Genomic DNA, 25,623 nt, shown 5'->3' with positions numbered 1-25,623 from the left:
TAGGTTGTCGGTCGAAACCGTGGTCCTTTGAGTGTTGAAATGCGAGGGCGGTTTCGTAGTAATGTACTTGGATCGAGCTACCCTGTCCCGGACTTATTTGACACCTGGTCTTTCTCCAAAGGACAGTTTGACGTTATAGCATCAACGCAACGTCACATGTAGAGACGGTCGTTTGATGAAAAACGTAATTCACTGCTGCCTACTGCTTCTTTTGGATTGAGGACATTTGGTCTTATCTAGTAATCGTGTCGAGTCCTCTGTATGCCCTTCGAGATCCTTTGAGCAATCTGGCCAATCACAGCGTCAGGAAAACCGTCTTCGCCGCAATGCAGCAGCGCGACCATGCCCTCCGCCTGCTTGCAGCAATGTTCGACTGCGTCTGATGCCTGCAGCATGGCATACACGCCTGAAGCATTTCACACAATAGTTCTGTCCCTGCTGTTCAGATATACAGCCACCGTGTTCTCTTGCCATACTACCGGTCCATCATATCCCACGGTTAAACTCCACCATGCCATCCTTGCCACCGCGCTGATGAAACTCGGGTTCGAGCGACTGCGCACTGACAGCCTGGCGTTGCGGGAACGCAGCGAGCGCAAGTGGCAGCGCGAATATGGATGTCGTGAAAATCAGTCCTGACTGCGCGTTAGCTATCATCCCACGAACGTCTCTCACGTTGACTCACCTAGATTCACCGGCGTCACCATCCTAGGCCTCTGCTTGAGCCATTCTGTCTTCTGTAGCTTCACAAGCAGGAGAGGAGGCAGCACCATAATAGGTGTCGCATTGAGCACGCGACTCAGCGCCGTCTCTCCCACAGCAAGTGTAGCTGCCTTCTTGCTCTTGCCTAGTGGCTTGACCTCCATCTCTCCCGTGTCGACCCTTTTTCGCTCAGCTTCCGATAGCGCGGGGTACACGTTGATGCCCTGTCTGATTTCCTCGCCGCGCATGAGGAACACGTTGAGCGCACCCGCTGTCGCAACAGCTGCAAAGGGCACCAATCGCCCAGCGATGACTTTTGCGTTGGGCGACAGGCTCTTGAGGCGGGGTACCAGCGCGTTGAGACCGAGTGCGACACCGCATGATGCGCTGACGGCAAGGAGGTAGGATTGGACGATTGTTGACGTAGAGAGCGGGATCGACTTGTTCGCGTTGGAGAAGTTGATCCCGACGTTGACCGACTGGTTTGTGACTTGCCATCCCAATGTTCCCGCTGTCTGTACACCCTTAGTATATCGCTCATGCCTAGTGTAATAGCTTCTCATACCCCAAGACCCGGTGTAAGCATGCCAGCCGTGACAACCAAGTTTGTCAGGACAAAAGACGACATGCGGAAAGGCAGAAAGACTGGCTGACCCGTGTCTTCACTCTGTCAGCGTCTCCCCCTCATTATGCGATCGTGCCGTTGTAGTACCTGGGTGTATGGTAGAATCGATTATCTTCTTCGCATTCCACAGCTCAGGCGTCATCTCTGGTATCTTGCCCGTCTTGTACGCGGTAACGAGTTTCTTTGCATTTTCGAGGCCGGCCGACGAGGTGAGGAGGGTTCTGTTGCGCGTTTGTTAGCGATGACTGTATACCGGAAGTAGAGATCTGAACAAGCAATGGAAAAGCTCAAGGTCGTGGTACTCACCACACCCAGTATCCCCAAAGAAACATCATCGTCCCACGCGCGCAGTATCTCACCTCGGATCTGATATGTTTGCTGAGTGCTGCACGCGACCCCAGTACGTCCCTAGATTGAACTGCGAGACGGGTAGGTCGCGGTTTCCCGGTAGCGAGGACGTCATGTTGACGGAATCTGAGGGTGTGGAAGCCGCGATTGAAGCAAGGAAGCTTCAACGGCGCGCGAGTTTGCGACGATAAGTGTTCGTGTGGGTAAATCTGTAGGCCGCGACGATATCGGCGATAATGCGAAGCGGGAACTAGTGATAAGCGCAATGGGTCCAGGACTGCGATAGGTACCATTCAATGGCCAATTCAGACATAAGGTGTCACCAAGGTATCGAAAACCAGCCTCTATAGAAATGGCATATTCTTTATCGTGACATTTTCATAGCGATGACTTTCACTACGACCCCTCCGCTTCCCCTCCTCTTCCCCCACACCCTTGGCGACAAGCGCGATAGCTGCGATAGGTACATTTCATCCATGGATATGCCATTTCTACATATCAACCTCTATATTACCTGCGCATCTTGTAACATAACAGATGCTCGTGAGCATGTAAGAACGCTTTAAATCATCCACCGATACTACCTCCAGTAAATGCAATATTACGCGGTATAAACATGTTGGAAACCAAGCGCTTTTGTGCATCAAATCCGCCCCAATCAACCCATTTCTCATCCCGCATTGTCGATACCTTATTTCTTCTTCTTGTTCTTCTTCCCGTTGTCCGACGCCGACGTTCCCAATATATCATCGAAAGTCTTGTTAGGATCGTGATTCGATGCAGGACGTAGGGAAGGGGAGCCCATGGGCATCGGCGGCGCAACACCAGGCGGCAGCGGCAACGCCTCCAACCCCAAATTCATGACGCTCTCCCTTCTTCGATCCGGGCTCTGACTCCGCGCACGCGCAGCCGCACCAGGATCAAGAAGACCAGGTGGCGGCGGTAACGGACTCGCATTCGCATTGAGTTCCTGCATCGCGGCATTGAGCAAAGTATCGTCCGCAGCCCACTGCTGAGCCTTCTTCCAGCAGTGCGAGCGGCGGAATGTGCCTTCGACGCCGTGCTCGACTACGTCGGTGGGAAGGGACACGACTTGCGCGCCGCCTGCGACTCCGAACCAGGTTCGCGAGCGGGTTGTGTCTTCTCGGGCCCAGGGGACGCCGCTGCGTGGGACTTCGCAGAGGAAGTATTCTACGCCTTCGGTGAAGCGCACGCCGGGTGCGTCGACGACTAACATGGGTAGGGACTGGATTACGGCGTATAGGAAGAGCCACTGGCCTGACCGCATGTCCCACATGTCGTCCATGTTGGAGCCGGTGGCTTGTTTGAACTCGAATGTGCGGAATGCTTCTAGGAAGGGGGTTTGTTGCTCGGCGTCGGCGTTGTGCGACTGCTTCAGTAGCTTGGCGACTTCGTCTTTGTGCAGCTTCTTTCCGCGCGCTTTTGCGTCTTTCTTTGCGTCGCCGGTCTTCGCATTCTGTGAGATAGGGTAGAGTGGTAGATCGAAAGGAATCGGTGGCGCGACTGGTGGTGTGCTGCGGTCGTATTCGCTCAGAACCTTCCTCAGCGCACGCGCGACGACGGATTCGATGTCTGTTCCTTCGTCTTCTGCGATAAAGCCATCCGCAGTGCGGTTTGTCAAGTTCTTCCTATCCACGAGGAGATCATACAGACTAGCCATGTCGCGATAGATCTCTAGTAAGACCAGTCGGTTAAGACCACTTGTAGTCAAGTTGTTCTTCTTTGACTTGGCTTTTGGTAGCCACGAACCGTACTTGTGCCTGTAGTAGTCCATGACGAAAGACTTGATAGTCATAAAGGCGGCCCTCCACTTCTTGAAGCTGATGACCTTGCCCTCGCTTGCCATTGCGCTGTTCATAATGCCAGAGAAGATATGCGGAAACTCAAAGTCCTTGAGCTTGTGATTGATGGTTTGCTCGCGGTTTTCCAGATCCATAGCAGCTCGGGCAAGTCGCGTAGAACTCTTTGGGCTGATCATGCCAAATTTAGGCGAGTCGAGTTCTTTGACGCTGTTGTACTTTCCGGCAGCGTGGACGAAACCCTCGGTGTATAGTGCCATCGAGCGCAACTTTTCTCCTAGCACAATGGCTTCTATAGTCTTCTCGCGGCTGTGGCGGACGTCTGCGAGGGTCAACTCGTCAACGTAGCAGTCAAAGCTCGACGCAGCAACCTCGCCAAAGGTGGATCCATCGACGTTGGAGAAGGCATAGTGCGACAGTATGTCTCCAATCCGCAGGAAGATGTCGAAGATGTCTGAGTGACGCTCCGTAGCGACCAGCGACTGACCGATGAGGAAGGCGAAGAAGTTGCGGTAGGTGACCAACGTGTCGGTATCGTTTGCGTCGAGGCGGGGCTCGTGAGGGGTGATGGCAGAGTCTGAGCTCAGGGAGATGGGCATGTACAGATGCTTCTCCGTGTACTCGTCCTCCAGGGCGTCGCTTAGCGCTCTAGATCCCTTGGATATGGATTCATCCGAGCTTCCTATCTGGCTCTGGTCAGGCGATGCAGTCCGCGACTGTTCGCCAAATGGCTCCCGTGACACGCGTCGCGATGTGCGGTCGGCCAGGTCGAGCGGGGGCACGTTCGCGTCGCTGTAGAGGCTGCCGTGGACGAGGCGGGTGAGCAGGTGCGATGCTGCGTATACGGAGGAGTCGATGCGGAAGGAAGGGCCCTTGTCGGAGGTGCGGGGGAAGAGGTAGACAAACGTGTCTCCAGCGTCGTCCCAGAGTTCAGGGACCTTTCATCTTGTCAGCGTTGGTATGATATTCTGAGCAGCCGCAGACTACCTTTTCGCCGTTCAGCAGGAACGTCAGGTTGTATGGCACCTTGCCCTTGTGTCCGACGATCCATGCCAGCGGACTCGCATTGCCTTGCGGTGCGCCAGACGCAGCGTCTACTCCCTCAATGCCGCCGGGTGGGCCGCCAAACAGACCGCTCTTCCTGCGCAGCTTCTTCAGTTTTCCTTCGGACGGGTCTAAGCTCGGCGTTCCGGGTCGGCTACTCGCTGGTGACGATGCGCGCGACGGCACCTCCAGCGGCGGCGGTGGCTCGAGGGGCTCAAGATCGGCAGGCACGACCGGCTGGATGGTGGGGTTGGAGAGAGACACCGCGCGTGGTGACTGGGCGGCGGGCGGAGGATATTCGGGCGTGAGGTGTGTCGCTGAAGAGAGGCGGTTGCGCACTTTGGTCAAGCGGCTGCTGGACTCTGATGACGCAGGGGTTGGGCTCAACTTCGCATTGTTCGTAGACCCTGACGGCTCGGACGACCCAGACGATCCGAACAAACTCGACAGCCGACGAGCGGACTTCTTCTTGTCTCCCAGCATGGCGAGGCGATCTAGTACTTGTCTATGCGGCGCGGAAGAAGCAAGAGTTGGGGTATCGTGAAGCGTAGGAAAATATACTATGCGCGCCGCAACATGGGTTTGACACAACAGCAAACACGAGCACCACACATGCAGGGCCCCGGGCACCGGTCAGTTAGTATATGTCGAAAGGGACTGAAAAGCTTAGTGAAGGGACTAGGTGTTTAGGTGATCTATATTTGAGCTGTCGCAGATCCGCAGTGTCGTAACCATGCTAGTGCACGAGTAACGTCAAAGGTCGGGTGGCCACAACGTGGGTCGTTCTCTACATCTGTCATTGGCTTTGCTCTTCAGCCTTGGGGTGCATTTACACCTTGGTATGGCCGGCCGGCCACTCAGCGGCCTCTTTGACGTCCAAAAGACCCTTTGCCAGCGCTGGCTGTGACCTGCAGCACCTGCGCCTCATGCTGCGGGCATGCTGCGGGAAGCGGACCCATGCGCAGCCGCGACGTGCCAGAGACGACTGTTTCGAGTTGCCCGGCCTTCAAATGTGTAACGGTCGAAGAAAACTGCGCGATACTACCACGAGTGAATTTATTCAGCTGCAGCTGACATGTCGTGTTTTCGTGACCATTTGCAGCATCGGTAGAACTATTGACAGCGCCGGCCGCATCGATGAGGTCTTTAGCGAGCGGATGACGTACCATCCCTAATCGATAGCGTCCACCCGAGGCTCATGGCTGTCATACACGTGCTGGATGTGCGCCCTACGTTGGTGTGAGCATGGCATTGACAAACCGCATGTACGCTTCATTCAATTGCTGCCAACAGACCCATTTCCGAACTTCGCATCTGATATAATCGCGGCACGCTCACGTTATTACTGCCGGCCTGAGTCCACTCCGCCCCATAACTGCGCACCAGCCACTTCGGTACGCAGCCGTGTTCCGACGCCGCCACGGCTTCATCAGCATCCAATACAGAATCCAATATGGGCGGCGGCCAAACTATCGCGGACCAGATACTCAAGACGTTCGCCCTACCGGACGTCGTCGGCTCCAAGACTAGCTCCAAGAAGCTGATCAATCTGCTGAGAGGGCACGTGCCCCTGCCATTCATGCAAACCCGCTACCCTATTGGGACATTACGCGGCCAATAGAGTAATCGCTAACAGCACCAGATGGCCAAACGTATCTTTACTTCCAACGCAATTGCTCGACAAAGCAGCCCATAATGTCCTCCAGAAGAAGCCCATTGCGTACCCAGCCATGTGCTATGGGCCCGATTCAGGTGACCCGCGGCTGAAGAACAATATTGCGCAATGGCTCACGACGTTCTATAAGCCCGCGGACCCGGTATCCGAAGACCGCATATGCATCTCTGGTGGGGCTTCGCAGAATCTAGCTTGCCTGCTTCAGGACTTTACAGATCCGGTGTATACACGGAATGTGTGGATCGTCGCTCCGGCGTATATGCTTGCTTTCCGTATATTCGAGGATGCTGGGTTCCACAAAAAGCTGAGGGCCGTGCCTGAGGATGAGGAGGGGATTGATATGGCGTATCTGAGGAGCCAGATCAAGCTGAGTGAGGAGAGGGCGAGATCTGAGAGTAATAATGAGCCGGTGAGTCGCTGTCAATACGTGGACGGTCTGAGACCTTCTTACGTCTACCATGATCTTGTCTCATAGAAATCTACTGCGACTGCATGTCGGGGTATACACCGCGGTTTGGCTACTAACATTGCCAGCAATTCAAACCTCCAAGGCCTTCAAATAAAATCTACAAACATGTCATCTACGCGGTTCCAGGCTTCTCCAATCCCAGCTCCAAGACTATGAGTCTAAAGCGTAGAGAGGAGTTGGTACGTTTGGCGCGAGAGTACGATGCCCTTATCATTACAGACGACGTATATGACTTCCTGCAATGGCCGTCAAGTCTCAGTCCTAGTACGCTGTCCATCGAGAAGGCCGGTTTACCCCGGATTGTCGACATCGATAGATACCTGGACGGCGGCGCCGAAAGACATGGCGCAGATGGCTTCGGTAATGCAGTCTCAAATGGATCGTTTTCCAAGATCTTCGGCCCTGGTTTGCGCACGGGTTGGTGTGAAGGAACGCCCAAGATGGCGTATGGTGTTTCGCAAACGTAAGCATATTTTCTGGAGATCTCGTCATCTGTCTCTGTCGCCATGCGCTATCACTCATGCCGCGTCTGAGATACCCGAGATCGAAACCATCGGGCTCAGATCGATCTGAGGTTATGGTGTCACAACGATGTCTCGCTCGATCCGGCATGACAGCTAACGTGTTCCAGAGGATCCAGCCGTTCGGGCGGAGCACCCAGCCAGCTGACAGCCTGCTTTGTGGCCGAGACACTGGAAACAGGAGAGCTCCAACGCTACGTGTACGACCGACTTCAGCCCACCTACGGCAATCGGTACCGCCGAATGGTAGAAGCCATCAACAAACACCTCATTCCACTGGGCGTTGACATTCCCCAAACCGATCGCGAGGTCGTCGGCGGCTACTTCATCTGGCTGACGTTGCCATCGCCGCTAAAAGGCGCAGTGGTAGCACAACGCGCAAAGGAAGAAGAGAACCTAGCCGTCGCACAGGTGAGTACAAGCCACGATTACGTCCACGTCCCTTGTCCAGATCATGGGTAAAGCTAACCACGACGCTTGTGTAGGGCGAAATGTTCGAAGTGAGTATGCTGCTCCGCAGCCATGTGCGCCCAACTGACAGATTCAGGTACCCGGCGACACCGGCCATGAAGGCACGTCATTCAGCAACGACATCAGGGTTTGTTTTGCGGTCAGTACATACTCCTCGATTGGGTCTCCGAACCGATACTAATCCATTGCTAGTGGGAAGAAGAAGATATGCTTGCCGAGGGTATTGAAAGACTCGCCACGGTCATTAACCGCATGTTGAAGGAAGAGGCCAATGGAGGACAGGCAACTCAGAAGGCGGCTGCTCAAGAAGAAGACGCGAAGGGTCTGTGGTGATTGAGCGGAGGAAGGACAAGCGAATGGGACGGAAGATCGCTGTCTCGAAGTGAAGAGCATCCTATCAGCCACAATCTAGATCACACAGAGATCACGCAGAAACTTCCACGACTGTAGGGACTATGTCATGTGATTCTGGTCTTGCACAACGCTATTCGTCGAGATCCGGTAATAGAGGTTGCGTTAAGCATGAGGGATCTGCGAGGCCAGCCGCGGGCTTGCTCTAGATGGACGGATGGGGTTTCGTCGAAACGTCCCCCGGCTCCACAAAAACATCCTGAAGGAAATGAAAAGCATATATCCGGTGGCGGCGCGAAACACAGTGACCGTTGGGTATGCATCCTTAGGCGGCGATGGAGCACAGAATAGCGTGGATGTGATGTCTTGCGTTGGTGCAAAAGAAACTTTCGGAACTCGTCACGTCCAGGATAGCGATCGGGGTGGTGTTCGGTTCGAGCTTTTTTGTCCGCAAGGCTCGTGCTATGTTGCGCACAACGCTCATGAATGACACCATCTGCTATATGTCTGTGTGTTATCGGCATGTGGAGGCAACAAGTCCATGATGCCCATGATGCCCAGGTGCGCGTGCCGAGGCGAACAGCGACGTCGTGGTCGAGTACAATGCCGTCCACCACACCTTGGCATGACTCTCAAGCGCCTCTTGGATGGAGCCCGGCGCATCGCAGTGTATCCACGATCTCCTGCCGGGCCGTCGCGTCGAATTGCAGAGAAAGTCGCGCGTGGCGTTGACGCGCTGGCAAATGCTTTATCTGCGCGGCGGGCGAGCGAGGGCCTGTCGATGGCCTGGCGTTTCAGCGCCGTCTCACATGCGGGCATCGGTTGTGGCGCTACCAACCACATCCCTGATTTCCCTTCAGGAACAAACGCTCGCCTCGCCGCCTTCTACCCTCCCCATCCACTCACTGGCCATCGTCTCCCGCTTGTTTCACGCGGAGAAAGGGATACAACGGGTACAGTCTTGTGGGCCTGGCTAGTGGAGACCCTAGGTAATTTTGGACGCACGCGACGGCGGCAGGGTCACAGGCACGCAACCACGAGCCGGCACTTGTCTGCGGGCGTGGAATGCGGCTTCAAAACATGGCCGCAAGCGGTCGTCAGGAGGCAAGGGAGGAGGAGGGACTGCTTTGTGAATCGGGGAGGATGAACGCCCACGATGAAGAGATGGCAAAAGAGCGTGGGTATCACAGCGACGACGAGGATATAAAATGCCTACTCAATGCCGGGGAACATGAATCGAGCACAGCACAGCGAACATCACACCCCGGCTACCCGAAACTTGAAACAAGGCGTTTCGACAACGTTGATTGGCGCCCCAATCCTATTGTAAGTCCCCTTCCTGAATGAACCGCTGTACATATACTATGCGGCGGCGCCCCCATTCACTTTTTCCCTTCACGCAGGCGATTGTCAGCTACCAGCACTCATTGTGTGCCGTCAGTTCTTATTGTTCTCTGTCATTCATTTCTATTGTGTAGAGTCATCTTCTCACAACAACATTACTACTTTCTTCTTCCCTCGTTGCTAGCCAACCTTACCACCACTTCTGCAAACTTGCAATCTTTCTACTCGACGATCCAACAACACTATCAACGTCCTTTGCCGGTCAACTGACAACGATACTTTCAGTCTTTCAAGTCGAGACTTTTCCAACTAGCAACTCCGAACTTCAACAAACGCACTGCCATTATGGTTGCCTTTAGCGCTGGAGCGCTTCTTTTGACGCTGCGCGTCCTCCTTTCCGCCACTCCTTCTGCTGCTGTCCCCGTCGCGCAAGCACCTACTGCTTCATACGCACCAGTCCCAGCCCCATCAGCAGCACCAGCTCCCTCGGCAGCACCGGCACCGGCAGCACCAGGTGGTGCTTCCGGCTACTGGCTTGAGACCATCAAGCGCCAGGGCCAGGCTCCCTTCAACCCTAACCCAGAGTCCTACAAGGTCTTCCGCAATGTCAAGGAGCTTGGAGCCAAGGGTGACGGGTCCACCGACGATACCGAAATCATCAACAAGATCATCGCTGACGGCGAGCGTTGCGGCGAGGGCTGTGACTCCACCACCACCACACCGGCACTCATCTACTTCCCCGCCGGTACCTACATGATCAGCAAACCCATCATTCAATACTACTACACCCAGTTCGTCGGTGACCCATTGAACATGCCTGTTCTCAAAGCCACCGCGGACTTCGAGGGAATGGGTTTGATCGATGCCGATCCCTACATCCCAGGCGGCGACGGCGCCAACTGGTACACCAACCAGAACAACTTCTACCGCCAGGTCCGCAACTTCGTCATCGACATCTCGGCTACCAAGGCTGCCGCTGGTATCCACTGGCAGGTCTCCCAAGCCACCAGTCTCCAGAACATTGTTTTCGAGATGGCTAAGGGTGACGCCGGCAAGGACCAGAAGGGTATCTTCCAGGACAACGGCTCCGGTGGTTTCATGACCGACCTGACCTTCAACGGTGGTGCCATTGGCGCCTTCATGGGCTCCCAGCAATTCACCATCCGCAACATGACCTTCAATGACTGCGGTACCGCCATCTTCCAGAACTGGAACTGGCTCTTCACTTACAAGAGCATCTTTATCAACAACTGCCAGGTCGGTCTTGACATGGCCAACAGCCCCGCCAACCAAACTGTCGGCTCTGTTCTTCTGCTCGACAGCAAGTTCACCAACACTCCCATTGGTATCAACTCGTCTTTTACTGAGAACAGCATCCCCACCACTGGCGGCACTCTCATCCTCGACAACTGCGACTTCACCGGTTCTGAGAAGGCTGTTATTGGTGCTACCGGTAACACCATCCTTGCGGGTGGTAAGAAGGTTGAGACCTGGGCCCAGGGTAACGCTCTTGCTGCCGGCGCACAGCTTGGCCGTGTTCAGGGCGATGTCAACGGCGCACCTGCGAAGCCCCAGAGCCTTCAGGGTCTCAACGGCTGGTTCGAGCGCAGCAAGCCCCAGTACGAGAACGTCGACGTCTCCAAGTTCGTCAGCCTCAAGTCCAAGGGTGCCAAGGGTGACGGTGCTACCGACGACACTGCTGCTATCCAGGCCGCTATCGATGGTCTCCAGGAAGGCGAGGTTCTCCACGTCGACCACGGTGCCTACCTCATCACCAAGACTGTCGTCGTCCCCGCTGAGAAGAACGTCAAGATGGTCGGTGAAGTCTACAGCACTTTCTTCATCACTGGCGAGTTCTTCTCCAACATGGACGACCCGAAGCCTGGTTTCCAGATTGGTGCTAAGAGCGGCGACAAGGGTTCTTTCGAGGCCTCTGACCTCATCATCGGTACCCAGGGCCCTGCTCCCGGTGGTATCTTGATGGAGTGGAACATCAACGCTGAGAACGGTGCCGCCGGTCTTTGGGACGTCCACTTCCGTGTCGGTGGTTACGCCGGAACCAAGCTCCAGTCGTCCAACTGCAAGAAGAACCCCGACGCGACCCACGAGCCCAACCCAGAGTGCATCGGCTCCTTCATGCAGCTCCACATCACCAAGAACTCCAACGGCTACTTCGAGAACGTCTGGCTCTGGACCGCCGACCACGAGCTCGACCAAGACGACCACTCCCAGATCGACATCTACAACGGCCGCGGCATGCTCGTCGAATCCCAAGGCCCCGTCTGGATGTACGGCACCGCCTCCGAGCACTCTCAAATGTCACAATACCAGTTCTCCGGCGCCAAGGACATCTTCTACGGCGCCATCCAAACCGAAACGCCTTACTACCAGCCCAACCCCACCGCCGCCGTCCCCTTCACCAAGAACGACAAGTACTTCGACCCAGACATGAGCCAAGCCAAGGCCGCCTGGGCCGTCCGTGTCACCGACGGCAGCGACAGCATCTGGTCATACGGCGCGGGTACCTACTCGTTCTTCCAGAACTACGACCAAGACTGTGTCGTCGGCCAGAACTGCCAGCAAGACATGAACGAGATCGCCAACTCGACAAACGTCAACTGGTTCGGTCTTAGCACCAAGGCGTCCGTCAACATGATCACCATGGGTGGTCAGGGTCTAGCCAAGGACGAGGATAACCGCTCTAACTTCTGCGCTACCCTTGCTATCTTCGCTTCGGGATAAATACCTCTTCCTTCCTCTGCGATAACAACTACGTGGATATTCCTTGATGGATGTTCATTGACTTAGACGATCTTCTTCACTTCTTTTCCCTTTGGGGACCTTGTTTTTTTTTAACGAACGTGTATATTTTGTTGTTCTGTCTTTGTCCCATGTAAGAGGCGGAATGTCACACTCGCTTGAAAGATACGCTGTATGAAGTCGAGAAGCATTATTTATACCCCTGGGCAGGATGGAGGAGTTTGGGCCGGATCCTTTTCTTTTGAGTCGAGTTGATAAGATGATGAATTCGATATCTTGTGATATTATTAATACTTGGCACCTTTGCTTGTGAATCCTCCCTAATAGTCTGAACAGCTTCATTACAGGTCCTCGCAAGGTGAGATTATGGAGATAGTGGTGATAACATGTTCGTGCCTCGCCAAAACTCACCTCCCCGCGCGCACGTCCTCGGGAAAAACTTCCCCGCTTAGAATCTCGCAGCTCAACCATCTACAAAACCTACCTTTCCCACACAACCACCCCACCACATCTCTCACGTGCGCAAACATGTCTGACCCGTCAGACGAATCCACGCGACCGGCGAAACGCGCGCGCCTCGACGATAACGCCGCTCCCTCGCTCTCCACCACATCAACCGCAGCTCCGAATTCAGCTCCGATTCCCGCGGCCTCGATTCTCTCGGCACCAGCAACCATTGACACGGATCTGGAGCGCGAAGTACGCGCCGGTATAACCGAGTATGTGTGCCCGGATAACCTGGGCTTTACGGGTGTGCTGAAGCAGAGGTATACGGATTTCTTGGTCAATGAGATTGGGTTGGATGGACAGGTGCTGCATTTGAAGAGCACGGAGGTGGTGGATAAGAAGAAGGCTGGGAAGGAGGATGTGGAGAAGACGAATGGTGCGAGCGAAAAGAAGCCTGAGAGTACGGCAGCGACTGAGGAGAAGGTCGATGCTGTTATGCAGGATGCGGGAGTTGTTGGTGAGACTACGCTTGCGGTGCCGGAGCCGGCGAAGGTGGAAGATGCGCCGAAGGAGGAGGGGAATGATGGAGAAGAGATTATTGGGAAACCGCCGGTAGCTCAGGAAGAGCCTGAAGAACAGGTAGGTGGTCTGTAGGCACATATCCTGCGCGGATGCTAACACCATACAGTTGCCGGAAGAAGATCGCAATACCCTACACTCGATATTCGGCGAACAGACTACCGACGAGATCGTAAAACTTGTCAGACAAGTACGGAGAAAAGAATCGCGAAAGGCAAAGGACTTCAAAGCCGTGATATCATCGCCCATAACCGACAAGGACAAGCGCACCCAAGCTCACCAGAGTCTACGTCGGATCTTTCCTAACCTCCTCGAGAGTGCTATGGAGGAGAACCAGACCATACGCATCAAGGCGACTCCACCAGCGGAGCGCAAAAAGAAGAAGGGCAAGGGCGGCGCAAAGGATCGCGAGAATCAGGGAAGCCGACGAGGAGGTCAAGATTGGGAGGAGCTTGGTGGCGAATACTTGCACTTCAACCTGTACAAGGAAAACAAAGACACAATGGAAGTTGTAGGGTTCCTAGGAAGCAAGCTCAACTGCGGCGCCAAGGGCTTCGGCTTCGCAGGCACAAAAGACAGACGAGCATGCACCGTCCAACGAGTCTGCGTAAAGCGCCAACTCGCCCAGCGCATCCAGAACTTCAACAAGATCCTGTTCAACGCCGCAGTAGGAGACTTTGAGTACCGCCACAACGACTTGAAGCTAGGAGACCTGATGGGCAACGAGTTCACCATCACCCTCCGAGACTGCCATTTCCAAAGCGAAGAAGGCCTAGACTTTCCTCAGCGAAGTAAATTGGCCCACGACGTAGTCAGCAAAGCCATCACCGACTTCTCCCAAAAAGGCTTCATCAACTACTACGGCCTCCAACGCTTCGGCTCCTTCGCCGCCAGCACCGACGCCATCGGCCGCAAGATGCTACAAGACGACCTCAAAGGCGCCGTCGAGGACCTCCTCGCATACAGCGACACCGCCCTCGCCTCTGCCCTAAACCCGTCCGAGTCCACAACTCTAGTCTCGCAAGACGACCGCAACCGCGCCCACGCCCTGCACATCTGGAAAACCAAAGGCTCCGGCACCGAAGCCCTCGACTTCCTGCCCCGCAAATTCACCGCGGAGCGAAACATAATCCAGCATCTAAGTTCGCGCAATAGTAAATCAGGCCGCTACGACCGCAAGACAGACTGGCAAGGCGCGCTCATGACAATCCCACGTACACTGCGGTTAATGTACGTCCACGCCTACCAATCCCTCGTCTGGAACAGCGTAGCCGGCAAACGCTGGGCCACACACGGCGACAAAGTCGTCCCCGGCGACCTCGTCCTCGTAAACGAACACCGCGATAAAGAAACGGGTAGCGGAGAGAAAATGCCAAAAGCAACACACGACCAAGACGGCGAACCCATCATCGATCCCTCCGGCGCCGATTCTTCGCTTGCGCCTGACGCGGATTTCGAACGCGCGCGTCCGCTTACTGCGCAGGAAGCTGCTAGTGGGGAGTATAGTATCTGGGACGTTGTGCTTCCGCAACCGGGCTTCGATGTCGAGTACCCTCGAAATGAGATTGGAGAGTACTACAAGACTTTTATGGGGAGTGAGAAGGGTGGGGGGTTGGATCCGTATAACATGCGCAGGAGTTGGAGGGAGGTTAGTTTGAGTGGGGGGTATAGGAAGTTTTTGGCGAAGCCGCTGCGGCCGCTTGAGTTTGAGGTTCATAGTTATAGGAAGGTGGATGAGCAGTTTGTGCAGACGGATCTGCAGAGGTTGGGGCGCGAGAGAGACGTTGGACATAAGATGAATGGGAAAGAGGATGATAAGAAAGAAGAGGCTGCGGATGCGCAGATGGAAGATGGAGAGGAGAAGGATGAGGCGGAGGAGGAGAAGGATGAGGCGGAAGAGGAGAAGATTGCTGTGGTGATTAAGCTGCAGTTGGCGAGTAGCCAGTATGCTACTATGGCCCTGAGGGAGCTGATGAAGGCGGGGGGTGTTAAGGCATTCAAGCCTGAGTTTATGGGTGGGAGATAGGTGATGATGAGGATGTGGATTTGAGCTATTGAGGAAGCCAGGATTAGATATGGAAACAGGCATGGAAAAGGCGAGGACGACGTGGTGGGTGGATGTTATGTATCTAAACGATGTATGAATAGGTATTGTGATTTGTCTTTCGTTGATGGAACGAGATATGAGCATTTACCTATCCGGGTGGGTGGCGGCGGATTCGTCGTGTATGTCTCTTTTCTGATGTGGGTTCAGATTGGAATTGCCATAGAATGCGGAGCCTTCAGTTTGAGGCGGTAGGTAATGCCCACTCACTACCCCGTACTTCACAACGCCATCGTACCATGCTGCAAGGCATGCCATGCAATGTCAATAGTCTCATCCCCTTTCCTTGTAACTGGTACTGGTACAACGGAAAACCTTCCTCCGCCGTCTTTACCCGTAGTGCAAAATGCATCACCACTAAGTCACGACGAACATTAGCGTTGACAAACCGGGTGGCGGGCCGCCCATGTCACAATCCAGCACATATTTTGCAGTCTAGGGACACTGAGAATAATGTCTTGACAGTCGTAGTTATTAAATCCGAGGATCTTCTGGTTTGGCTAAAAATACATTGGGGTATAAAACTGATTTTCTTTTATCCTCATCAAACGATTGATGGATTGGTCTTTTGCCGTCCATTTCGGTCCACTGAATAAAAAGGAAAGGCGTAGCGTCGTTACGGTCGTGTCTGTGTGCATATATGTACAATATTTAATCGAGTCGTGAGGTGTTCTCACACAGCATCCCCCACATCCATATACCTCGGCGGCGAAACAGGATGTGACAGAGGATTGCCATAATTGATGTCTTCGCTCGTGGGCCGGCTGCGGTGCAACAGAGCGCGACTGAGGCTGAGACGCGACGGTTGGCGGGGTTTCTTTTCCTCCGGCGCTTTCCATAAAGGGAGGTCTGTTGCGTCGGATGAGGTGCGAGCGAGGATAGGATCAGCGCTGCTGCGTTTCGGGTAGCCCATATCAGATGGAAGAGGTGTTGCCGCGGTGTTTGGGCGCGTAATGGTCTTTGCTTCGTACATTGATTCCAGTTTTGGTGATGAAGAGGTCTTGCTTTCGACGCCGTTGTATTGTATGCCCAGCTCCGCGAGTAAGAGGTTATTTTGCGGCGTAGCATGCAAGTTGAGTTGGGAGAGTGAGTGATTCGTCGTTCGTGGAGATGCTCGCGTGCTCTTCATCGTGCCGCTCCTGCTTCCGTCCCTGGTAGTCATGTCCCGTGCTCTTGAGATTCCCATCTTCATGAGTGGGCGGAGGGTTGCCATGCAGCCGACTATGATGCATGTGCCGCATTCGACGGTACTCCATATGGACACGTTGGTCACGTCCCAGAAGAAGTCTTCGAGTTCTGTTAGACCGGTTATGTAAGGGAAGCGGATTCCGGAGCAGATGCAGCCACTGTGATATGTTAGTAGAGCGGTTTGAGAGTGGCTTTAGTCGATACGTACAGAGCTGCGAGGGATAGGATAAAGCCGACGGAGAATTTGTGCCGCAGATCCATATTGGCGTACCATAGAATGGGGATGGGTAATAAGAAGAAGACGACGTCTGTCAATGTACTAAAGGTCGCTGTGGAGTACTTCGTAAGTTTGTGTGTACATAATTCATTCGCGCCACATACCTTGTTGATAGGCAAAGAAGTAATCGACCTGCCGCGATTGGCAGCGACCGATAATCTCGTTGACTGCGTACTTCTCCAAGTTGGGTCCGCATCGGAAGATGACGTAGAAGAATGCAGACATCGATGACACAATGTTGGCAGCGACGGTCACGTAGATGATGATGAAGTGACTGCGCCTGACGACGATGCGGGAGAAGAAGATAGCCAGAGAAATCTTGACCAGCATGATAGCCATGAGATATCCGGTTTCTCTCACAATAACCCACTGTAATGGTTAGTGTGATTCGCAACGACAAAGTCAGAATACGCACCTTTGTCACCTTCTGCAAGTCATCTGCACTGGTAATCTCGCTGGTTCCGCCAGATGCTTCAACCAACCAAACTGATCCGCAGAACACAGTGAACGTCAACTGTTGATATTAGTCATTGATCACGTTGGTAGTGGTGACAAGAACCTACACCGGCAAGTAGCATGACCGCGTCATCCCAGCCAAAGCTGCGGATAATACATGTGCGAGTCCATATCCTGAGTAGGATGAAGATCCAGGATACAACCAGGAAGGCAATGGTAATCCGTTGTTGCTGTTCGGCGGCCATCGCCAGGTCGGCTGAGCTGTGCGTCATGGTGTCGATGTCGAGAGCACGACCAAGTGTCAAGCTGATGAAAAGCAACGTCGCGCAGTGGTATCAAACGAGAGTAGCGTGTTGCTCGAAGAGAGCAACGTATAGTCGTTCATGAGAAAGATACAATAAGAAACGGCGGGACCTGCATCGAAGGGAAGAACCGGTTTAGTATCCCGCATCATTATGTTGAGTCGAGTTTGGTCGACTATGGCTTGTAGTAGCATGCACAGCGGCCCAGCCAGTCTATCAAGTTCCCAGTAGACTATTGCCCACCAGCGGCCTTCTCCATCCTGTGAGGAGCTCTGGAGCTGCATCCAAAACTCTAATCTGACGGCTGAGGCGAATCCGAACCTTGAGCTATCGTTACTCGTAGTGTAGACGGCGGCGCTGCGGGGACGCTGCCTAGCGTTGCCGCCCCATGTTGGGCTTCACGGGGTCTTCTCCGACACTGAATTAGGAGTATGTGCAGCAAGTATGCAGGCAGACGATTATAAGCGGACGCGAAACATACAGTATGCGTGCGGGGGAGTCGGTGGGGGGGCGTTGAGGGTAGTGTCAGGCACAGGGTGGGTCTGAAAGGGAGAGGGACCTCGGGATTGGTGATCTCGCCGACGCTCGGACCTTCAGTTTCCAGTTCCAGTCCTGCTTCCATCGCAAACAAGCAAACATGACCCTGGCGGAGAAAGCAGCACGAAGCAAACGGCAGAAAAAGAAACCACATCGGCCACCCAAGATTGGCCTGAACACCGGAGAATATCGCCCCTTCATCAATATATCGACACTGAAGTTGGGTTCGCACTGTTTGCGTCCGGTTGGGTACCTGGCTCGCATGCACGTGAGTGATCAACACTCGTCCGCACGGTCTGCCACATTCGCCTTAGCCAGGGACGCCACGATCCCAAATACCAGATACCCGTGGACCGAGGCGAGCCTAGACAGACGATAGGTGCGGGAGTAGTCGCGACTTGGGAACGAAGGTTTGCACGGAAGCTGCCTGAGGTGTCCGGTCAGGGCAGCCATACAGCACACTCCAGACCCTTTTCAGACACGCTTCACCCCTGCTTGCTGTCGCCACGGGCCCTAGTCACGCTCCCCCGAAGCTTGCATCCTGCATTCCGTGACGTCAACCTAGCGTCCCTTTACAGCACTTGAGGAAGCGAAGATCAGCATGCCGCCTTCACTTCGCCGACGAGGAGGCCAAGCACACCAACATCGCATGCCCCCGCCCTCACCACCAGAAGCCCAAGACACGTCCAGCGACGCAGAACTAGACGGTCGCCAAGATGTCGAAGAAGAAGAAGAGCAGGATCTCGACGCCGCCGACGATGACGAAACCCTTGGCGACGACCTAATCGGCCTCGAGGGCGATGAAGAAGACCAAGAAGAAGACGACGAAGAACTCGGTTCAGAAGATGGTCTCGCATCCCCAAACCTCCCCTCGGACAGTCTACCCAACCTCGATCCCCCACCACCTTACCTCCGCGAAATCTCCACCCTAGCATCCTGGACCGTCTCTTCTTCCAAACCAGGCTGTTCAATTCCCCAACTGCGGCACCCGAACACGAACCTCTTTTGGCAATCCGATGGACCACAGCCTCACTATCTCAACATCCACTTCTTCAAACTCGTCCGTATTGTGGGATTGAGACTGTATCTCGACTTCGAACAAGACGAGAGTTATACACCCACGAAGATCATCTTCCTCGCTGGCAGCGGGCTGAACGACCTCCAGGAATGGGGCGAGATGCGATTGGAGAGTCCGAGGGGATGGATCTGGGCTGACTTCTCGGGGGTAGGAGATCCGGATAGTGATGATGAGGGTGGTGACGACGACGACGAAGAAGGTGATGGAGGAGGGAACGCAGGCGAACGGCCACAACGTCTCCTCACAGACGCCTTACACTTGAACGGCGGTAGGAGAGGCAACGACGCATCTTCTGATTCTGAAAACGCGGCGCCAGGCCAGGGAGGGGATATGGATATGCAGACACCGGGACAGCAAGATACGCCCCTACCTCCTTATCCTTCATACGACACACCCCAACCCACCCAACAGTCACAACCCCCTCCACCAGCAACCCGCACCCGCACCCGCCGCGCAAACCTCCACCCAAACCCAACCGTCACACCAACCCAAAACCACCCCCCATCAACACCCACCATCCCCCCATCCACACAAACACAACCGCAAACCCTCCCCCGCCCCCATCCTCGCGCCCCTTTCGCATCTCTCTCACCCAACCCCGCACCGCGCCCCGCTCCCTCAAATACCTTCTCAACACCAAAGCTACCTGTGCTACGAGCGCATCTGGTCCAAATCAAGATATTAGAGAATCACCAGAATGGCAAGGATACGCATTTGCGCGGCTTACAAATCTTTGCTCGCAACGACGAAGACGGGTTTAAGGGGAGTGGTGGTGGTGGCGGGCAGGGACATAAGGGCGTGACGGCGAGGATAGAAGGAAGTGGGTTGCAGGAGATGGTTAAGAGGGAGAAGAAGGAGAGGAAGAGGAGGGAGGAGATGTTGGAGTTGGGTGGGGGGGTTATGGGGATGAGTATGGGTGGAGGTGGAGGAGGGATGGGGGGTATTAGATGATGCTTAGGGATCGCCGAACGAGTAGACAAGAGACAAGTTGAGTACCAATCAGCGAGCTATTTCAGCCTAAATATCTAAAGGCCTGACCGGCGGCGACGAGGCAACCTGGCAACACGACACCGAGTAGTACCATAGCCTTCATGATCATTACTTGGACGGGAATACCATCAAAGTCCTAAGCAACAAAGTGTAGCAATGAAGCAATAAACAAAATGTAGATTTCATACCTATGCCATTCTTCTCTACACCATTATATTATTTTTTCTGTTATCGACTTCGTTACGGGTGCGTGGATGTTGTTGGGGTATTAGATAATATTGGGCGTGGAGTGGAGTGATGGAATGAGGAACGGACTGAGCGAGTGGTTTCGCCAGTCAGTCAGGTTCTTCCTCCAGACAATAGCTTGAAAGACCGAGAAGCGGTGGTAGAGCAATATGGCACGGAATACGCATCACAATCCTTCCAACCATTACATGGAAGGGAACACCATCGAAGTATCAAGTCCTCAGCACCAATGAAGAAATAAAAAGATCTGATTCCATAGCTACGCCATCCATTCCATTCCATTCCTTCCCTATCCTTTCCTTTCCCTTCCATTTCCATCATCTCTCGTACACTTCGATATACCTTTCCTCCCAGCTTTTAGTTGTATATAAATGTCCGGTGATGACATCGATTCCCTCAAAGCAAAGCAAGATACAGATACATAGATGACCGGATATCTCGCGATCTAGAACAGAGAGCGCCTAAGAAATGTGTGTCCCTTTCAATCCCCAAGGACTGGGAATGAAGGGAGCAACCGCCAGCAGCGGAGTGGCAGTGCACTTCCAGCCTGGGGCTATTTGTTGCTTGACGACGGTCCAGCCTTCCTAGATGACTTATTTGGTTCATCTAGAAAAGACCCTTACCGTCCTTCTCCCCAAGTGTATTCTTCAAATCCTTAGGCTCAGCCTCCTTCTCCGGCTTAGCAACCTGCTCGTCACTCGGGCCATTCTTCTTGTTTTGCTGCTTGCGCGGCAACTTGCTCGGACTACGGTTCCGGTCCATCTTCTCCTTGTTACCATTCGCATTCTCCTTCTCCTTCTCCTTGACGTCCTCCTCGTTATCCTCATACGCCTGCTCGACCTTCTCGCCAGCAGCTTCAGCCTTGCCAACAAGCTCTTTAGCAATCTGCCTGGCCTTCTTGCTGGTCGCATCGGCGCCCTCGTCAAGCTCTTGCAGTTTCTGGCTCACGCGGCGGTTTACGTTTTCGAGGAACTTTTGGTTGGCGGGGGACATGCTGCCTTTGCGCTCGTCTTTGATGTGGCCGTTTGCGGGCTTCCTTCCGCGGACAGCGTCTCTAGCGCGGTTCACGCCTGAGGAGATGGCGTCTTCGGCGGATTTGTCGAGAGAGTCGAGTTCGCGCTCTACGTTGCGGCTGGCGTCGCCGGCGGCGTCGGAGATGGTGCGGTGCTTGAAGTTCTGCTTGGAGTTGGGGGTGGAGCGGCGGAGGTACGACTTGAAAAAGAAGCGCATGAAGAGGATGGTGAGCGGGGCGAGGTAGATCAGGTTGACGTAGATGGCAAAGGCTTGGCCCGAGGTGTCGACACAGGGAACGGTCTGGTACTCGGTACGGTAGAAGGTCCTCTCGACTGTCTCGTGGGGATGGAAGAAGTCGTGGACTGCGTTGTGGGTGGGCGCAGGCTCTCCGGCAATGACTTGCTGGGGCTGGCGAACGGGGATGGGCTGGCCAGGGACGGGGATGTTCTCTGCGAGACCTTCATCGCCAGCGGCGCGGTAGATGAGCTTCCTCAGGAAGGCCACAGCAACACCAGTCACGGTGGGCAGAGCTTCGGCAACCGACTCGGTAGCAGAGGCAACTGCGGATGACACGCTGGACGAGACCACCTTGGGCGCGACCTTCTCAGCGACCTTGTATGCGACCGAAACGGGGACGGTGTAGGAGATGAAGAGGTGGATAGCGGCGAAGGCGGATCCGACGAGGAACTGGGTGATCTGGAGGGTGGTAAGAGTTCGCTTGACGATGTTGGGGACGCGGTAGCCGAGCGCGGAGACGGTGTAGTAGGTGTACTGAAAAACGTTAGTGGGCGCCATTTGCTTGAAGAGAAGCTGCTTACCATCATGGCGTGGATTCCGGAGTTGACCGTGGCAAACATCCAGATAGGAGGCGACATGAAGCGCATACCAGCCCACATGGACAACATAGCGCCGGCATGGTGGTACTTCTGGAGGGTAGTGCTGCGCTTGCCCTTTGCGAGAATAATGGCCGTGTCAAGGACCTCGTAGAACTTGGAGAGGTAGAACCACCAGCCCCAGAAAGCGAGACCCTCGTTCCAGATCCTGCCCACGTCGGTGGTGTCGGGCAGGCCGTTGGGGCCGATCTGAACCTTGGAATTGAGGCTGCTCCAGCTGTCGTTGACGTTGCTGTAGGTGACGGCGTCGCCCAGGCCGCGGGGGCCGTGGATCTTGCAGAGGGCGTCGATGGTGCCGACAACGGCGTTGGGCTCGCTGTAGTGGGGGAACGAGTGCTTGAGGCAGCGGATCATGGCCACGCACGTCACGGCCGAGTAGACGGCGAGGAAGACATTGTGGAAGATGACAAAGGCGTAGAAGGGGCGGGTTTTGGCGATCCTCCACGGCTTGTTACCGTGCTGGCGGTTGTACCAGTTGACGTACGTCACGGCCACGAAATAGACGGAGGCGATGGTCAGCGGGACCTTGTACGACAGCGCGCCCTGGTAGATGTCTTCGGGGATGGGGAAGGGGTTCTGGAAGGTCGACTCGCCCGACCATGGCGGCGGAATGGGCGAGGGCGCGGCATCGGGAGGGAACTGGAGGACAGCCCTCGACGGCCAGTCGCCGGGGTGTAGGGAAGGGCCTGCGCCGGACATGGTAGGCGTGGCGGCGGGGGACGATGCGCGGGTGGAGGGGCAGGTGGTGGCAGCGCTCAATGGGCGGGTGGTGGGTGAGGTGAAGGTGTTGGCCAGGCAGGCGCAAACAGGGTGCGGCAGAGGCAGAGGGTCTGGGGGCCGCTGGGGTTTTTCTGTGGTCCGATGAGGTCAATGCCCAACGGTTGTGCTAAACTTTATCGCGGGAATCGGCCCTCGGAGCTCTGGGCGTGCCTATCGTCGGCGCAAAGCTGCGATAGAGTTGGTGGTGTTGTTATTCGTTTCTCGCTACGCACGCGATACCACCTACGTGTACTAGGTGTATTGCTCGGGGTACACGCACGAACCCAGGGCAAGGCGCACAGGTTATATCGTAGAATTAAGTGCACAGATATGCCCGGAGCGAGGACGCATGCAGTAACGGTGCGTCGGACAAGGAGCTAGAAGCAGCAGGCAAAGGCTTCTGGACGTCCCTCTTGGTTATGCTGAGCGTGACGGGCCAATGGCGTCGCGACCAGCTACCGAGGCGAATAATCACCACCTCCCACTGGACACCCGCCTCGACAAGACCCTCTTGAAGTTTATCTAGAATTTACATCTGCTCGCAAGTCTAACGCCATGGGGTAACAGGATTATACATCCCGTCTTGTCGACGAAAAGGCGGTCGTCATCTTGCGTTGTGCGATTGTAGAGATGCATGCTGCAAAATTTCTGCAAGGATGCTGTGAACCTGTTGAGGGTCCGGCTAAGCGCAAATCTGGGAGCAAAAGCCACCGACGCCGTAACTGGGAAGAGGCAGGGTGACGTGCCGCAGCCACATCTGGGGAACAGGTTTCATATCATAGTGGGAGATGCACTGGTAATATTCAAGCTGGTATCTCTGGATTAAGGGTAGACTAAGATAGATACGCTCAAAACTTGGGCTTGCTGCTCAGAGGAATCGGCGGTGGTTCACCCGAGCCGTCGCTCAATTCCTTCTTCTTGGGCGGTGGCGGAGGCGGTGCCTTTTTTCCTAGGCCTCCCGCACTACTTTGCGACGACGACTGCGCTGGGCCTGGCGATGCACTCGACGATGCGAGTTTGTTCATCTTGCCAGCAATGCCGTACTTTTGGTTTATAGAGTTGGCCGACTTCCACCCAGACGCGACCTGATCTCCATGCCGCTGCTGGAAGTTGTTGGCAGTCGATGCAGCTCCTTTCAAGTCTGAAGCTGATGCCTTGGATGGGTCATCGCGTAGACTGCTGGCGGTCCGCAGTGCTGCCTGCTTGTCTGCCCACGACGTGCCAGTGGCGGGGGGAGCTGCTGGTGATTTTGGCCCAGACATACTTGCGAACCTACTCTGCAACTCGTTCATTTGCGAGCCACGACCAGGCGGGGCGGGAGGTGGTAGGACAGCCCTCGAGCTTGAGTTCTGTCGCGGTGGGACGGGCGGTGATGGGTTTGCGCGAGGCGGTACTGGAGGAGAAGCTGTCCGTCCGATACCAAAGCCCGACACCGAGACACCTGCTTGACCCAGGCGACCCAGAGCACCTTGGTTCAGCACCCCCTGCTCAGGTCTTGCCTCTTGTGTCGCCTCATTGTAGGTAGGTGGAGGAGCCGGTGCGAATTCATCGGGGTTCGAGTTCTGGCGCGGTGGTAGTGGAGGCCGTGGGGGCAGGCTGGGCTTTGGTTTGGCGGCACCTGTAGTCGGCGGTGTCGCAGCGCCAGGTCTGAACGCAGGAGGCTTGGGCAGATGCGCTGTGCTCAACCCCGTCGTGTCGGGTCGGTATGGCCCTGGGGCTGGTCTGTTTGCTTCTTCCTCCTCCCTCCTCCGAGCCTCTTCTCGCTCCTGCAGTCTTTGCTTTGCCGACCCAGCAGGCGCAGACGACGGTCCGGATGCTGCAGATGCTGCCGAACCGCCGCTGTAGTCGAGTCTCTTGGGCGGCGGCGCAAACTGCGAGGGGTCCTTCAGGGATGACAGTGGTGCTGACTGGTGATCGCGGGCGGCTTCTGCATGGGGGTCTTTACCCTGTGCCTTTCCAACCCATCCTTTCTACACACCGTTAGTTGACGGTCGATAAGGAGCAAGACAGGCTTACATACCACCTGTGTAAGTTTCGAGTCGCTCGCTCCGCCTCCACCGCTCCCACTGTTAGTGCGACTCTTTTCGGGATGCCAGCCTCCTTTGGCGACGCTCTTGAATTTGTCCATGCCGTGTTAGCGGAGGAGTCTGGGGTTAAGCGTTGGCGTCGTGAATGCCAGCGGATAGCGGAACCGACGCGTGCGGGCCGATGAGATCATCAGCCAAGCGGGATTTTAGCACATGTCAGCTCAAGCCGGCACGTCGGTCGGACTAATGCCCTGGGACTGGCTGACATGCCACAGCAGAGTTCCATCGGGACATTGAATGCCGCATGACGGTGCTGTGAATGCGGAGTCTGCGTGGGAACGCTCCATGTGTTTGTCGTGTAGAAAGATTCGAGGCCGCCCGTCCGCAGGCGCCACACGTGCTCAGCGGAGACTCACAACATCCGGACTTGAGAACCTCCCGCACTGCAGCTGCAATGCATGGCTTAGTTCCGTGTTTCATCTTTGCTAGCTGCAGCTGAGGGGATTTTGTCGCGATACCATGCCTCAACGGTACCCACTTGCAACATCCAGGACGAACAACTGCAGCTATAGCCTGTCACAGTCAGCTCTATCGTC

The 25,623-nt window shown here is 55.1% G+C and overlaps 10 protein-coding genes across 10 annotated transcripts; 4 read left to right on the top strand and 6 right to left on the bottom strand.

Moving 5' to 3' along the window:
* Positions 1–486: 486 nt before the first annotated feature.
* Positions 487–1,790, bottom strand: J4E83_009046 (uncharacterized protein; the record flags this gene model as incomplete). Its single annotated transcript, XM_049335939.1, has 5 exons — positions 487–635; positions 686–1,217; positions 1,268–1,362; positions 1,415–1,548; positions 1,687–1,790. 5 exons carry the CDS (start codon positions 1,788–1,790, stop codon positions 487–489), a joined length of 1,014 nt encoding a protein of 337 aa, XP_049184973.1.
* A 576-nt stretch (positions 1,791–2,366) lies between these two features.
* On the bottom strand, positions 2,367–5,022 carry J4E83_009045 (uncharacterized protein; the record flags this gene model as incomplete). Its single annotated transcript, XM_049335938.1, has 2 exons — positions 2,367–4,433; positions 4,483–5,022. The coding sequence occupies 2 exons, from the start codon at positions 5,020–5,022 to the stop codon at positions 2,367–2,369; spliced, it is 2,607 nt and encodes an 868-aa protein (XP_049184972.1).
* A 970-nt stretch (positions 5,023–5,992) lies between these two features.
* Positions 5,993–8,008, top strand: J4E83_009044 (uncharacterized protein; the record flags this gene model as incomplete). Its single annotated transcript, XM_049335937.1, has 7 exons — positions 5,993–6,103; positions 6,246–6,623; positions 6,749–7,146; positions 7,315–7,615; positions 7,690–7,704; positions 7,752–7,814; positions 7,868–8,008. The coding sequence occupies 7 exons, from the start codon at positions 5,993–5,995 to the stop codon at positions 8,006–8,008; spliced, it is 1,407 nt and encodes a 468-aa protein (XP_049184971.1).
* A 1,098-nt stretch (positions 8,009–9,106) lies between these two features.
* On the top strand, positions 9,107–12,112 carry J4E83_009043 (uncharacterized protein; the record flags this gene model as incomplete). The annotated part of the gene is made up of 2 exons (XM_049335936.1): positions 9,107–9,352; positions 9,656–12,112. 2 exons carry the CDS (start codon positions 9,107–9,109, stop codon positions 12,110–12,112), a joined length of 2,703 nt encoding a protein of 900 aa, XP_049184970.1.
* A 546-nt stretch (positions 12,113–12,658) lies between these two features.
* On the top strand, positions 12,659–15,182 carry J4E83_009042 (uncharacterized protein; the record flags this gene model as incomplete). The annotated part of the gene is made up of 2 exons (XM_049335935.1): positions 12,659–13,216; positions 13,266–15,182. 2 exons carry the CDS (start codon positions 12,659–12,661, stop codon positions 15,180–15,182), a joined length of 2,475 nt encoding a protein of 824 aa, XP_049184969.1.
* A 751-nt stretch (positions 15,183–15,933) lies between these two features.
* J4E83_009041 (uncharacterized protein) lies at positions 15,934–16,709 on the bottom strand (the record flags this gene model as incomplete). The annotated part of the gene is made up of 2 exons (XM_049335934.1): positions 15,934–16,606; positions 16,657–16,709. The coding sequence occupies 2 exons, from the start codon at positions 16,707–16,709 to the stop codon at positions 15,934–15,936; spliced, it is 726 nt and encodes a 241-aa protein (XP_049184968.1).
* A 103-nt stretch (positions 16,710–16,812) lies between these two features.
* Positions 16,813–17,453, bottom strand: J4E83_009040 (uncharacterized protein; the record flags this gene model as incomplete). Its single annotated transcript, XM_049335933.1, has 3 exons — positions 16,813–17,094; positions 17,141–17,239; positions 17,289–17,453. The coding sequence occupies 3 exons, from the start codon at positions 17,451–17,453 to the stop codon at positions 16,813–16,815; spliced, it is 546 nt and encodes a 181-aa protein (XP_049184967.1).
* Positions 17,454–18,282: 829 nt separating this feature from the next.
* J4E83_009039 (uncharacterized protein) lies at positions 18,283–20,176 on the top strand (the record flags this gene model as incomplete). Its single annotated transcript, XM_049335932.1, has 3 exons — positions 18,283–18,288; positions 18,586–20,038; positions 20,130–20,176. The coding sequence occupies 3 exons, from the start codon at positions 18,283–18,285 to the stop codon at positions 20,174–20,176; spliced, it is 1,506 nt and encodes a 501-aa protein (XP_049184966.1).
* A 764-nt stretch (positions 20,177–20,940) lies between these two features.
* On the bottom strand, positions 20,941–22,940 carry J4E83_009038 (uncharacterized protein; the record flags this gene model as incomplete). Its single annotated transcript, XM_049335931.1, has 2 exons — positions 20,941–22,119; positions 22,167–22,940. 2 exons carry the CDS (start codon positions 22,938–22,940, stop codon positions 20,941–20,943), a joined length of 1,953 nt encoding a protein of 650 aa, XP_049184965.1.
* Positions 22,941–23,848: 908 nt separating this feature from the next.
* Positions 23,849–25,128, bottom strand: J4E83_009037 (uncharacterized protein; the record flags this gene model as incomplete). Its single annotated transcript, XM_049335930.1, has 2 exons — positions 23,849–24,970; positions 25,021–25,128. 2 exons carry the CDS (start codon positions 25,126–25,128, stop codon positions 23,849–23,851), a joined length of 1,230 nt encoding a protein of 409 aa, XP_049184964.1.
* Between the last annotated feature and the right edge of the window lie 495 nt (positions 25,129–25,623).

This window comes from Alternaria metachromatica (genome assembly GCF_023757995.1).
Source record: "Alternaria metachromatica strain BMP 0045 chromosome Unknown scaffold_29, whole genome shotgun sequence".
In the NCBI taxonomy this organism is placed as follows: Eukaryota; Fungi; Ascomycota; class Dothideomycetes; order Pleosporales; family Pleosporaceae; genus Alternaria; species Alternaria metachromatica.
Note: the sequence above shows the minus strand (reverse complement) of the source record. Positions and strands in the feature narration are given on the sequence as shown.